This window comes from Callithrix jacchus, chromosome 10 (genome assembly GCF_049354715.1).
Source record: "Callithrix jacchus isolate 240 chromosome 10, calJac240_pri, whole genome shotgun sequence".
In the NCBI taxonomy this organism is placed as follows: domain Eukaryota; kingdom Metazoa; phylum Chordata; class Mammalia; order Primates; family Cebidae; genus Callithrix; species Callithrix jacchus.
The window spans coordinates 29,959,250-29,972,766 of NC_133511.1; the positions used below are offsets into that span (position 1 = coordinate 29,959,250).

The 13,517-nt window shown below is 48.1% G+C and overlaps 1 protein-coding gene and 1 pseudogene across 2 annotated transcripts in view; one reads left to right on the plus strand and one right to left on the minus strand.

The window, feature by feature from the left end:
* Positions 1–1,496: 1,496 nt before the first annotated feature.
* On the minus strand, positions 1,497–1,930 carry LOC118145739 (glutathione S-transferase Mu 1 pseudogene; annotated as a pseudogene).
* A 9,741-nt stretch (positions 1,931–11,671) lies between these two features.
* Positions 11,672–13,517, plus strand: part of ST14 (ST14 transmembrane serine protease matriptase) — a 47,930-nt gene continuing 46,084 nt past the window's right edge. Inside the window, exon 1 of one of the 2 annotated variants that reach the window (XM_078339827.1) lies at positions 11,672–11,851. In XM_078339827.1, coding sequence (XP_078195953.1) covers positions 11,822–11,851 — 30 coding nt within the window. In that variant the 5' untranslated portion in view covers positions 11,672–11,821. Of the gene's footprint in view, positions 11,852–12,689; positions 12,972–13,517 lie in introns of those variants that run through there. The other variant, XM_035265093.2, reaches the window with a different exon arrangement.

A 13,517-nucleotide genomic window follows, 5' to 3' on the forward strand; every position in this document is an offset into this window, starting at 1 on the left:
CAGTCGGGGTTAGCTGAGAACCAGGGAGGCCTGAGAGATGACGTGGAAATGTACGAGAGGCAGGGCTGCCAGGCTGCCTCACCCTAGGCTGGCTCCACTCTGCTCCCTGGTGGCTCAGCCACCTCCCGGGAACTGAGAGAAGCTCATCTCCTGGTTTCTGCCTTGGTGACTCAGCCTTGACCTCGGGAATGTGGCCCTGCCCACCTTGCCTCCAGCCTCAGGTGCAGACAGCCGACAGGTGCAACAGGTGCGAAGGTCCTCCTACCCGCCTGTCTGCTTTCAATTGCAAATCAGCCCAGCAGCTGAAGTCTGAGCCAGGACATCAGATGCCCTGATCTCTGGTTTCAGTTGTGACAACTGATAAAGAGCTCTTACTTTAGGAGGCGCAGATGAGGATGTAATGAGTTCCTCAGTTCTGGAGAGGCCCAAGGGTCCACTCTCATAGGAGCAGGCAAAAAAATATTTTAAAAAGGAACAAAAATAAATAAATAAATAAAAATAAAAAGGAACATCTGTCTTGCAGTACTTTTAAAGTCACAGACATAGAATGGATAGAGGGAACTGGAAGGCACCTTAAGACTCCTGATTATTGCACAGCTGAAACATGGCCACAAGGTCACACGCTGTTAGGGGCAGATGCAAAGGCCGTGGTTATGTACAAAGGACTCTTCTGGGACAAAGGGTAAAGTAGTCCTTATAAGACAAGGAGACAGGTGTCAGCTGGTATCTTGCCTGTTACCACCTGTGAGGTAAGGGGAAGTAGCGTCTGTTCTGCCCTCTGTGGGTACTTACTTTTGACAGGCAGTAAGGACCACGGACTTTGTTAGTGTATTTCCACTGTGGAGCACCCAGATACCTGGAGACTGGGACAGGAGACATGAATTGTTTTTTTCCCTTGAATTCTTGAAATGGATAGGGCATGGCATTCTTGAGGAATCTGCCAGAGATCTGTGGCCAAGATACAAGATAACCCGGATCTGATTGATTTTTTTTTTTTTTTTTTTTTTGGTGTGTGGTTGAGGCTTGACCTAATCAGGTAGGCCTAAGGCAGGGGCAGGAGCTGTAAATCAGTCAATGCTGCTCTTTCATGCAGCACTGGGACAGCTCAGGGCTGAGCTCCATAGGCAAGGGGCCTGCCTCGAAAGCAGACAAAACCACTAATGGGAAGGGAAGGTGAGGCTGGCTTTAGTGCAGGGAAGGGTAACATTGGGAGGGGGATGTTCATGAAGGAAAGTGGGTAGCTGAGGCTTTAACTGGCCTGCACGGGACAGGAGTTTAGGGGAAGTGAAAAGGGCCAATAAAGTCATGGGGGTAAAGAAGGGAATAAACAGGAGAAAGGAACAAGGAGGTAGGTGCCGGGTGCAGAGTCCACCTGCTCACCACAGCCTGGGCTGAGTATGCGCTCCTCACTTCCACCTCTTGGCCTTCAAGGCACTGCTTGTTGTCCCAGACAACCACCCTTGTGTACAGAGGTCTTGGGAGGAAGTGGCTGGACTTCATGTAGGTAGATATCTTCTCCAAGCCCTCAAATCAAATTGGGAGATGAAGTCCTTTGGGTTTGGGAAGGCGTCCAAGCACTTGGGCTTAAATATACAGCAGAGGTCAAGGACATCACAGGCAAGGAAATCTACAAAGGTGATCTTGTCTCCAGCAAACCATGGCCCCTTCCCCAGGAACTGTGAGAAGTGCTGCATCATTGTAGGAAGTCCCTCCAAGTATTCTGGCTTCAGTTTCTCAGAGTCAGGTCTGTAGCAGACTCTGGCCAGCTGATTGGAGGTGTCCATAGCCTGGTTCTCCAAAATGTCCACATGAATCTTCTCGTCTTTTGTCTCCCCGCCGTCCCCCATTGTGTACTTCTTAAGTCTGTGTGTTCCGGGAGCAGGCGGATGGCATGGGCCAGCCCACGGATGTCCCAGTACCCCAGGGTCATGGACTTAGTGCTGGTTCGTGTGGATTTGGCAGACAGGCCTCAGCTGGGCTGAACTGCTACCTCCTCTGGAGGTTCCTGTGCATTTGTTTCGTTCTGTTTTTTGAGACGGAATCTCGCTCTGTTGCCCAGGCTGGAGTGCAGTGATGGCCCACTGCAACCTCAGCCTCCCAGGTTCAAGCGATTCTTATGCCTCAGCCTCCAGAGCAGCTGGGATTACAGGCGTGCACCACCATGCCTGGTTAATTTTTGTAGTTTTTAGTAGAGATGAGATTTCACCATGTTGGCCAGGCTGGTCTTGAACTGCTGACTTCGAGTGATTCACCCACCTCAGCTTTCCAAAGTGCTGGGATTACAAGCATGAGTCACTGTGCCTGGCCTGGTTGAACTTAAAATATTGACGTCACTGCCTCTTTCTGATTAGAGCAGTGCCCTCCATCAATAAAACGTTTATAGTGTGTACCATATACACAGTTTTTAAAAAACTATTATTATTTTAAAATTATCTGCATGTATTATCATAAATAGAAACTTGGAAGGCATAAAAAAGATGAAATACTTTTTCTAAATTTTACTTAATAACAGTACAAAGCCCTTTGGGTCCAGTCAAATATTGCTAGTTTTAGTGCAGGCAAAGTGATTGCTTTCATTCCCTCCTTCCTCTCTCCTGATGGAAGTCCGTATTGTTGATTCAGATTTTCTTAGTGTTTACCTAATGTCTTCTGTTTTCTCCCAGGAAATGACAATGTATTTAGGCTCCTCTGGACAGCAAAGGATTCTCAGACTTTCCTTGTTTTGATGATCTTGACAGTTTTGAGGAGTTATTGGTCAGGTATTTTGTAGGATGTCCCACTATGGGGCTTTGTCTGATGTTTTTCTCGTAGTAATGCATGGGGTTATGTGTTATTAGGAGGAAGACCAAAGAGGTGAGGTGTCCTCCTATTCTAGCAAGGGTACGCGCTGTCAACATGACTTAGACCTTGACACCTGGCTGAGGTGGTGGTTGTCAGGTCATCTAAAGTTAATCTTCCCTCGCCCATACTGTCACACTGCACCATGGGCAGCCCGCACTTAAGGGATGGGAGTTATGCTCTCCTGTATCTTATTTTTGTAATTGTGTTTTAGTACTTTGAATTAAAGCAATTAGAAAATCTGGTTCAAAGGTCGGTTTGTTGCAATACTGTATTTAATGGCTATCAAAGCTGAAAGAGTTATTGATTATGGTGATAATTTCACAGGTGTAGATATGTGTCAAAACTTACCAGATTGGACACTTTCAATACGTGCAGTCAATTGTATTTCAATCAAGCTGCTTTTTGTTTTTTGGGGGGTGTGTGTGTGTGTGTGTGATGGAGTCTTACTCTGTTGCCCAGGCTGGAGTGCACTGATGCAATGTCGGCTCACTGCAGCCTCCGCCTCCCAGGTTCAAGAAATTCTCCTGCCTCAGCCTCCCATGTAGCTGGACTACAGCCGCCCACCATCACACCCATCTAATTTTTGTATTTTTGGTAGAGATGGGGTTTTGTCTTGTTGGCCAGGCTGGTCTCAAACTCTTAACCTCAAGTGATCCACTCGCCTCAGCCTCCCATTTGGGACTACAGGCATGAGGCATACTGCACCTGGCCAGAAAAAATAATATTTGTATTTCATGATCAGAAAAATTAACATCTATTACACCATGAGAGGAGCTACATTAGAAACATCTGTGCTTTCATCCAAAGCTACCATACTCTAAAGGTTGTTTTTTACTATATCTTCTAAGAGCATTTACTAACAGAAGAATGGATTATAGTATTACCATATCCTTTTCTGTGTATCATTTAGCCATTTTTACTGTGGAAAGAAAAAGTGATTCCACCATGGTTTAGGGCTTTTTGCCTTTAGCATTTAATGAAGAAATCTCAAGCTGTGCATTTATCAGTTCTTAATGAAACTTTGTCAATTACTAAATCGAGTTCAGTGACTTTAAGCACTGAAGAGATTGTAGTGGCTTGTCTACATGTACTGGACATTTAAAATTTAAGTCTCATTAATCACATTGGCCTCATAATATTAGTTAATACCTCAAGACCACACTTAGAGTGAAGAATATCACTATTAATAGTAATTGTAAATCCATGGTCTTAATAACTTAAACTTTTTGGGGAATGACTTCTTAGATGGTAATTGTTTTCAGCTGAGGACTGAGCTCAGCATGTAAACAAGTGAGTCAGTGGACTTTAATTTTAATGAAACCTGTGTATACCCCACGCAGCACCCTGGGTCAGGGAGCAGGATGAGCCAAAACTACACATACTAGATGGAAGGAGGGATGAATTTGGACGTGCAGATGTTATGGATAGGGCAGAGGAAGTCAGAGAAACACAGAGCATCAGACAAGTGGCCCATGGTGACGTGTTTCCAGAAACACTCTGAGGATACGCTCCCACGCTTGACTCACATTTCTGTGCATCTGCATTTACCCAGTTTAGGGATACCCCAGTGTCTTTTGAACAGCCCTCCTAGATTGGAGACTTTTCATCTTTTGAGTCCTGCCTCCCTCAGGCAGAAACCAGAACTCTCCTCAGCTTCCTTGCAGGTAGGACACAGACATGTAACTGAGGACTTAAGGAGATGCACTTGCAAGAGACTTAAGAGGCAACAAAGAAAGGACACAGGCACTGCAGTGATCCCACTTTCTGGTGGGGTGGAGGTGGAAGTGACCTGCTCCCAGGGCAGCAGCAGCAGCGCTGGTGAGTGGGGCTGGGCTCAGGGGATCAGCTCTGGCGGCACCTCCTTGGGCGGGAGCAGTGGGGGCAGCCCTGAAGCCTTGTGGTGTGGCTGGGGCCTCGTTTCTGGCTCTGTTCCTCCCACACATTCTGTGAACCTCCTAACAATTTTTAAATAATTTCCTTTTTTCTCCCTCAAATTAGCTATGGTGTTTTTTGTGAGATGCAAGTTGACATAAATTCCATTAAGTGCCAATTTACTGAACTCTAATGGAAAAGTTGTACCTGTTGCCTTCATTTGATAAAGGAGGCAGGTTTAAAAACAAGTGATATGAGAACAAGAATTCTCAGTGTGAACAAGAAAATACAGATCCCAGATAGAATAAGTCAGTACTCCGTGATCCTAAATTAGAATTGGGAGTATCAATATGAACAGAATGGGTGTCTTATCTCTTTCCAAAAGTCCTGGCTTTGATTACCAAAAGCCCCAGAAACAAGGACTAGGTAGAAATGAGCATCCCCTTGGAAGATCTTTTTTCACAAAAAGATATTAGGATGTCTTAAAGAAACAGCTGATTGCATGTGTGGGCAGGAAACGCACAAAGTAAATCTGCAATGTCATACTGGAAAGCAAACAAAAAGATCAAAGATGACAAGAATTGTGTCTAAAGGACTCAGCTGACTTAAGGAAGATCCCAGTGGCCAAACAGGGGACACTTTGAACATGAGTAAGAATAAAAACAGCAATGCACCCAGATATATCAAATCTCTTTTAAGTCCAAGAGTTCATAATAATACAAAAGCAAGCAAACAAACACCAACTGGTGACTTTGGAAGATGTTAAAGAATTAACTATTTTACACCAGCTAAATAAAGGGAGAAGGAGGGCGAGGCAGGTAGATGACCTGAGGTCAGGAGTTCGAGTCCAGCCTGGCCAACATGATAAAATCCCATCTCTACTACAAAATACATAACACCATGCTACAGTCATGGTGGCATGGGCTTGTAGTCTCAGCCGCTTGGGAGGCTGAGGCAGGAGAATCACTTGAACCCGGGAAGCAGAGGTTGCAGTGAGCCAAGATCATGCCATTGCACTCCAGCCTGGGCGACAGAGCAAGACTCTGTCTGAAAACAAACGAACGAACAAACAAATAAATTATTAAATAGAGGCTCAAGCATTTATCCTTCCTTTCCAATGCAAACCTTACCGCCGGGTAACCACCGGGTAACCAAACATGATGAGAAATTTCACTTTCTAGAAGTATTCCAGAAAGTGAATAAGCAAGGGATGAAAGATTGAAATCTTGCTGTTCCCATTTCCTCACGAATTTAGAATTCAAGCACAGAGCTCACAATATGAGACAACCAGACATGCCACGTGTTGAAGAACACACCTCCCACTGTGAAGTCATCTTCCCTCCCAAAAAAGCAAACCTTTATCTGCTTGTGCCTCTAGATATGACAGTTTGCTGGGAATACAAAGGACAAGGAACCCATGACATAGACTCCACTATGAGAACACAATCAGCAGAATCCTAACAGCAGGAAAGTCTCCAGAACAAATGATCTAGTTTTTTCAGTAAATAGACTGTTAAGAGGGATGAAAAAGATGAAGTGGGAACCTACAGATTTAAAGTGACCAGCTAGGCGTGGTGGCTCATCCTGTAATCCCAGCACTTTGGGCGGCTCATCCTATAATCCCAGCACTTTGTGGATCATTTGAGGTCAGGAGTTTGAGACCATCCTGGCCAACATGGCGAAACCATCTCTACTAAAAATACAAGAATTAGCCAGGTGTGGTGGTGTGTGCCTGTAATCCCAGCTACTCGGAAGGCCTAGGCAAGAGAATTGCTTGAACCCAGGAGGCAGACGTTGCAGTGAGCTGAGATCGCGACATTGCACCTCAGCCTGGGTGACAGAGCCAAACTCTGTCTCAAAATAAAATAAAATAGGCTGGGCAAGGTGACTCATGTCTGCAATCCCAGTAGTTTGGGAAGCCAAGGCAGGTGGATCACAAAGTCGGGAGTTTGGTACCAGCCTGGCCAGCATGGCAAAACCCTGTCTCTACTAAAAATACAAAGAATTAGCAGGGTGTGGTGGCATGCATTTGTAGTCCCAGCTACTTGGGAGGCTGAGGCAAGAGAATCACTTGAACCCGGCAGGCGGAGGTTGCAGTGAGCCAAGATCGCACCACTGCACTCCAGTCTGGGCAACAGAGTGAGACTCCATCAAAATAAAAGAGAGAGAAAAGAAAAGAAAAAGAATAAAAACAAGGGGATATTTTTCTATAATCCCAGTACTTTGAGTGACTGAGGCGAGAGGATTGTTTGAGCCCAGGAGTTCAAGAGCAGCCTGGGCCACAGGACGAGATCCTTTACCACTGGAGGGGGTGGGGAATCTTTCTATGCAAGATGGCCAAAAAACAACCAACCAAACAAAAAGTTAGCTTGGCATGGTGACTCAGGCCTGTGGTTCTACTAACTCTGGAGGCTGAGGTGGGAGCACTGCTTGAGCCTGAGAGGTTGAGGCTGCAGTGAGCCCGTGATTGTGTCACTGTACTCCAGCCTGGGCAACAGAGAGAGACCATTTCAAAAACCAAACCAAACCAAACCAAACCAAACAAAAAGCCAAGGAAGTAAACCACCATCCACGTCAGTAGAGTGGTCACTCTTACTAGGGGGAGGACAGATTGTTTTGGAGACAGGCACATGAGGACTTGGCATGGGGATTGGCAGTGTTCTATCTCCTCTCCCATCTGGTCTTCTAAGGAGTCACCATATAATAATCCAGTAAGCTGGATATTTGTTTTATGCTGTTTTCTGTATTTGTACCACATTTAACAATAAAAAATTTGTGACAACAGAAAACCAGAAAGCATTTACTTACATTTTTCCTTATTCATGTAGTCTTTGAATAATTTAACCAACACTGATTGAGTGCGTGCTGGGGATGCTAACGGACACTGGTCCTTGCCTTCAGGAGCTTTGTGCCTGGAGAGGGGACCTTTCTCTGCCACCACAAGGCCTGGAGTGAAGCAGGGAAGAAGGAGAGCTTGCAGGGCTGTGCATCGCCCAGGGAAAAGATGATGGTGCTGTGGAATAGGGACACAGCAGGAGGGAAGAGGAGAATCACACAGATTCTAAACACTTTTGAAGGTAGAACCGACTGATTGTTGATTTGTTTGTGTTTGTTGTTTGTGGGTGGGTGGGATAGGGAAAGAAAAGAAGTCAGTGATGTCTTCTGGAACTGGTGACTAAATGGATGATGAAGCTCTTTGCTAAGATGGCTAGATCCAGAGTACCGTGAACAAGCAGGCATTCCTGGCACTCAAACCTGCTATGCTGCTGTAAAAGGGGGGGGTCATCTTGTCCCCCACATCCCCAGAACATCATCTTTTCTTTGAAGATGGGGTCTCACTTGTGTTGCCCAGGCTGGAATACAGTGGCCATTCACAGGTGTGATCATAGCTCACTGCAGTCTAGAACTCCCGGGCTCAGAGATCTTCCTGCCTTGGCCTCCTGAGTAGCTGGGACCACAGGTTAACATCACCAAGCCTGGCCTCCTAGAGCATAATCTTTTATTTCCTAGAGCTGAATGGGTGTCTTGACCACAGAAGTGTTCAGTGCTGTCATTTGAATGCTATACATATGCAATGCATCAGCTGCAAATCCAGATGAAGAGGAAGCCATGCAGAGGCCAAGACCCTCCCCTAGGACTACTGTGCCACGCCAGCTCATTGAAGTGCAGGAGCCAGGAGGGAGTGTAGCCATCAACTATTACATCAAACCCATTTTGTTTAATCCTCATTAAATTATGATATGCTGGCCGGTCATGGTGGCTCATGCCTGTGATCTTAGCCCTTTGGGAGGCCAGGATGGGTGGATTACATGAGGTTAGGAGTTCAAGACCAGCCTAGCCAACATGGAGAAACCCCATTTCTACTAAAAATACAAAAATTAGCTGGGTATGGTGGCGGACACCTGTAATCCCTGCTTGAAAGGCAGAGGCAGGAGAATCACTTGCACATGGGAGGTGGAGTGAACTAAGATTGCACTATTACACTCCAGCCTGGGCGACAACAGGGAAACTCTATCAAAAGAAAAGAAAGAAAGAGAGAGAGAGAGAGAGAAAGCAAAAGAAAGAAAGAGAGAAGGAAAGAAAGAAAAAAGAGAAAGAAAGAAGGAAGGAAGAAAGGAAGGGAGAAAGAAAGAAATTATGGTATGCTTTTGTTTCTGAATTCAGTGAAGAGACTCAGCAGCAGAGAGCCTGAGCAAGGGCTTACTCGACAGACGCCGATCAGCTCCATGGACTGTCCTCACTCACTCTGTCTCCAAATAGCATTTTCAGCACTCTTATGTGTATCAGGAAAATAAAAATACACTATATCATAAGCCCTAATTTATGGAAGAGATAATTATTAACTTCGATGAAAGTTAATAATTTTAACTTTGCTATTTTAGCTGAACTTGGGTCTCACCAAGGGGAAGGGGGCAGGTCAGTGGGGATGGGGTGGGAAGGACCGAGCAGGAAAAGGCAGCATGACCTCGAGGATACTAAACATCTGGCATTTAGAAAGTGCATTTTCCCCAGGAAGCGAATTTGACAGGGGAGCACGAGGGCTGTGCCTGCACAAAAGCAGAAGCGGTCCCAGGTGTCGAATCCACATGAACTGTGTTGTTCCAGCGGGTTTAAGTACGTTGATGGATGCCAGCTCCATAACCGGTTCATGCGGCTTTATTCTGTTCTGTTCTCAACCTCTCCCACACCTTTTGCTGTTTGCACTTTTCTTCCTTATTGAAGGAGTGTGAGTTGTCTGCAGGCCTGGCACAAGCTGCTTGGCTGGGTTTGGCCCTGGTCTCCCCGTCCTGGGTGGCAGCCGAGCACTGCCTGTTTTACACTTGGGCTGGGTCTGCCTGACATGGCCCCCCACGTTGTCACCAGTTTCAGCCAATGTCTTTTAGCCTGTGGGCAGGCCCACATTTGCATGCCCTCTAAGCGGCCCCAGCCCCAAGGACGTGGGGTCTTGTTGGATATACCCTTGAGGGGCCCCAGGGACACAGATGTGGCTTTCCCAGCAGGCAGTCCTGGAACCAAGAAGAGGATGGCCTCCTGGAGAGAGGAGAGATGACAGATTTGTGGTGCTGGGGCCGGGAAAGGGCCAGTGAGGGTTGGTGAGGAAGGCGCAGTAGGTAGTGAAGGATGGGTAATCTGGTCATGAGTCATTCTTTCTATAGCAGAGAAATGACACTGGCCTCAGGCCGAAATCTGGGCTTGAGTTGGATTTGCTCCTCGTGAGTATGAAAATCTGGTCCTATTCTTAAGGCTGTCTGCTCCTGGGTTCCTTCATTTACCATTTAGGAACAAAAGCACTGACATTTCATAATTTTGGGGGATTAAACCAAATGGGATTAATATGATAACATAAGGTTACAGTGCTTCCTCCATCCCAGAAGTGCACATAGGGTGCATCCAGCAAAGTACCCCAGTGCAGTCATCCTAGGGGAAGGGTTTTGTCCAGCATCACTTTCTCTTTAACTGCATTTGCAGTCAATGCACTGTATTCATATGTCATCCAAATCACGCTGAGTGCCCAGCTCTACGGGATAACAGATGATGCCCTAGGAAGTGGGGAGATGAGGTGAGTCACTGCGTTTACGGCAGCACAGCAGGTTTGTGTGTCAGGAGTACTGTCTCACTGATGTCACATCGGATCTGGCTTGCTTTCCATCACTCACACTAGTGGAAGAATGCTGTGCCATTGTTAATCCAAAGGGAAAATTATATATATATATAAAATTATATATATATATATATATATAATTATATATATATATATATATATATACCACAATATATATATATATATATATTGTGGTATAAGCAGGATATTTAGACATATCTTTTATTTTTTTAGAGATGGACTTTCGATCTCTCTCCCAGGCTGGAGTGTAGTGGCACAATCTCGGCTCACTGTAACCTCCGCTTCCCAGGTTCAAGCGATTCTTCTGCCTCAGCTTCCCAAGTAGCTGGACCATAGGTGTGCACCACCACGCCCAGCTAAGATTTGTATTTTTTTTAGTAGATATGAGGTTTCATCATATGTTGGCTAGGCTGGTCTTGAACTCCTGATCTCAGATGATCCATGCACCTTGGCCTCCCACAGTGCTGGGATTACAGACGTGAGCCACTGTGCCCAGTCTTTTAAAAAAAATTTTCTCTTTAGCATTGGAATGCTTTATGTGATGGAAGGCGGCAGATTCATTCTTCTTTCAATTAAATTGACCCAATGTATTGTGCTAGTCATTATGCTAGGCTCTGAGGGTGCAAGGGCAGATAAGACACAGACAGAAAAGGCAATGAAACGGTGCTGCGTTCCACAAGAGAGACAAAGAGTGAGTTCTGGTTGAGAGGGAAGGAAGGAAACTTCTGGGGAGGAGGTCGCATATCAGTCAGGACGATCGAGGTTTGCAGCAATAAAAAACAACTCAACTCTAGGTGGCTTAACGTCCCAAAAGCTGACTCTTCATTCATGCTACATATCCAGTGTGTGTCATTGCAGTCACTTAGAAGTCTAATCTCAGAAGAGAGCAGGGAATTGTGCAGTGCCTCCTTATGCCGCTATGTACAAGTGGTGTGTCCCCTTATTGGACATTTTTTTGGCTACCGCTAGCCATACTGCCATACCTAACTTTAAAGAAGAGAGAGTAGCACCCTGGCTTGTGCCCAGAGACAGACAGCTAGAAACACTCAATGAACACCACCAAAAAACCCCATCGGCCACTTTGACCCAATATGCAGAGGTGACTGTGAAGGAGAAGGGCTTCCAGGACATGAGAAGCTTTAGGAAAGGGGCCAAGGTCAGAGAGGCTGGCCAGAGGGAGGGGCTCCAATCAGGAATGCTGGGAGGCACGGTGCTAAGGGAGGACTGGGCGGAGTGTGAAGCCAGCCTAAGGAGGTTGGATTTGATTGGAGATATGGAAAGTCAGAAAGGAGCTGTGGTTTCAGATTTACCTGACTGCTTTGTGTAGGAGAGATCAGAGTGGGGCAGCCCAGAGGCAGGAGATCTTACTTACACAAAACCAGGCAAAGGGCCCTGAGGACTTGAATAGGGGTCTTCTGAATGCGCAGGAAAGAAAGGACTATAACCCATCAGCTGAGTCTTGACCAGATTTGGAAGTAACTGGATATGAGATGTAAGCAGGGTGAAGAATCAAAGGTGATTCCAGAATTTGAGCCTGGGAGAATGATGCCATTAGAATGGGAGAAAACAGTGGGAGACGGGCAAGTCAGGGAAGGAAGCTGGGGCTTGTTGATCTCAAAGCAGGGATTTTTAATTTTGTTCACTCCTGTTTCCCTGTACCCAGGACCGTGCTAGTGCATAGTATGTGCTGGCAGTGTTCACTGGCTATGGAATACAGAACAGAAATGGAGGCGTCCGCAGGCAGCACGGGCACTCCTTGGTGGTGTTTGTGCTCGGAGGGAGGTTTTCCTATCTGAAGCCATAAGATGAGACGTGCTGCCAAGTGAAAAAGCATAAAGCAGAAAGGGATGAAACTGAAGGGAGAACTTTGGGAATCACGACATTTAGGGCTAGAAAGTAGGACCCGAATCCAGGAAAAGGGGGCGTGTGAGGAAGTATCAGATGCTGCAAGTGGGCCGGGGCGGTTCTGGTTTCTCTTTGGTTTTGGGGGGTTCATAAATGCGATTTAGTCCTGTAGCAAGGTGAGCAAGGTGAAGGGGAGAGACCAGAGGAGCCGGACGGAGGAGGGAAAAGATGGTTGGCATCCAGGAGGCGGATGAAGGGCTGCACTCCGGAGGCAGGGCCCCTGCGAGGGCCGGAGGGGTGGGTGAAGGCTGTCGTGGTGGTGGTGACGGCCCTTGCGCCCACAACCCGAGTGAGGCTCCCTCACGTTCAGGCCCTGAGCGGAGAGGAGGAGCCTCCCCCAGGGCCGGCGGGGACGGGCCGGTGAGCCGGGCAGGTGCGCAGGCGAGTGCGGCGGGAGGGGCGGGCAGAGGCCACACCCTGAAACTACCTGCGCCGGCCGGGTCGGAGCGTGAGAGCCGGAGCCGGAGCAGGAGCGAGAGGGAGCGGAAGAGAGAGAGCGCGCCAGAGACAGGGCACCGCGGCCGGCCGAGCGCGCTGGGCCTGCCCGGAACCCCTCCGCTTGCGCCTCGCGCCCCGCGCCCCGAGGGCCATGGGAGCCGGCCGCCGGCAGGGACCACGCCTCTGAGACCCGTGATCGACCTCGGGGACCATGAGGAGCGATCGGGCCCACAAGGGCGGAGGGGGCCCGAAGGACTTCGGTGCCGGACTCAAGTACAGCTCGCGGCACGAGGTGAGCGCGGGCGGGGGACCCGGGGCTCGGTGAAGCCCCGCGCGCCTGACCCTGCAGCGCAGCGCTGGGCTGGGCCGGCTCCCGTGGAGTGCCCGTCGGTGGCCGGGCGCTGGTAGCACAGGTGGAATTTCCTGTTCGGCGGGTGCCGGGCCGTGGGCGGGCGGGGCTGGCCGGACCTTTGGTACCGGACAGGCTGCGCCCCGCCAGCGGGGAGGCGGGAAGACCCTGGGCCTGCCTGCGCCCTCGATCCTTCCTCTCGCGCTGTTAGCGCACATCTGGAAGAAACCTGGGGCTCGGAGTGGGGTTATTTCCCCGCAGAAGTCAAGTTCCAAGGGGGTTTGGAGTCTCAGTCATCCGTGGCCTCTGCAGAAAGTTTCTTTTGTCTTTCTCCTTCCCGGTCAAAAGACACCTTAGGACCTTGCAGAGGACAACTGGGAGGCCAAGGCTTTGGCTACCGTAGGCGCTGGAGCTAAGAACTCCAGAGCTGGGCTTGCCTGGGCTTCACAAGAGGGGATGAGCCCTTCGGGAAGGCGGCTCTCTGGGAAG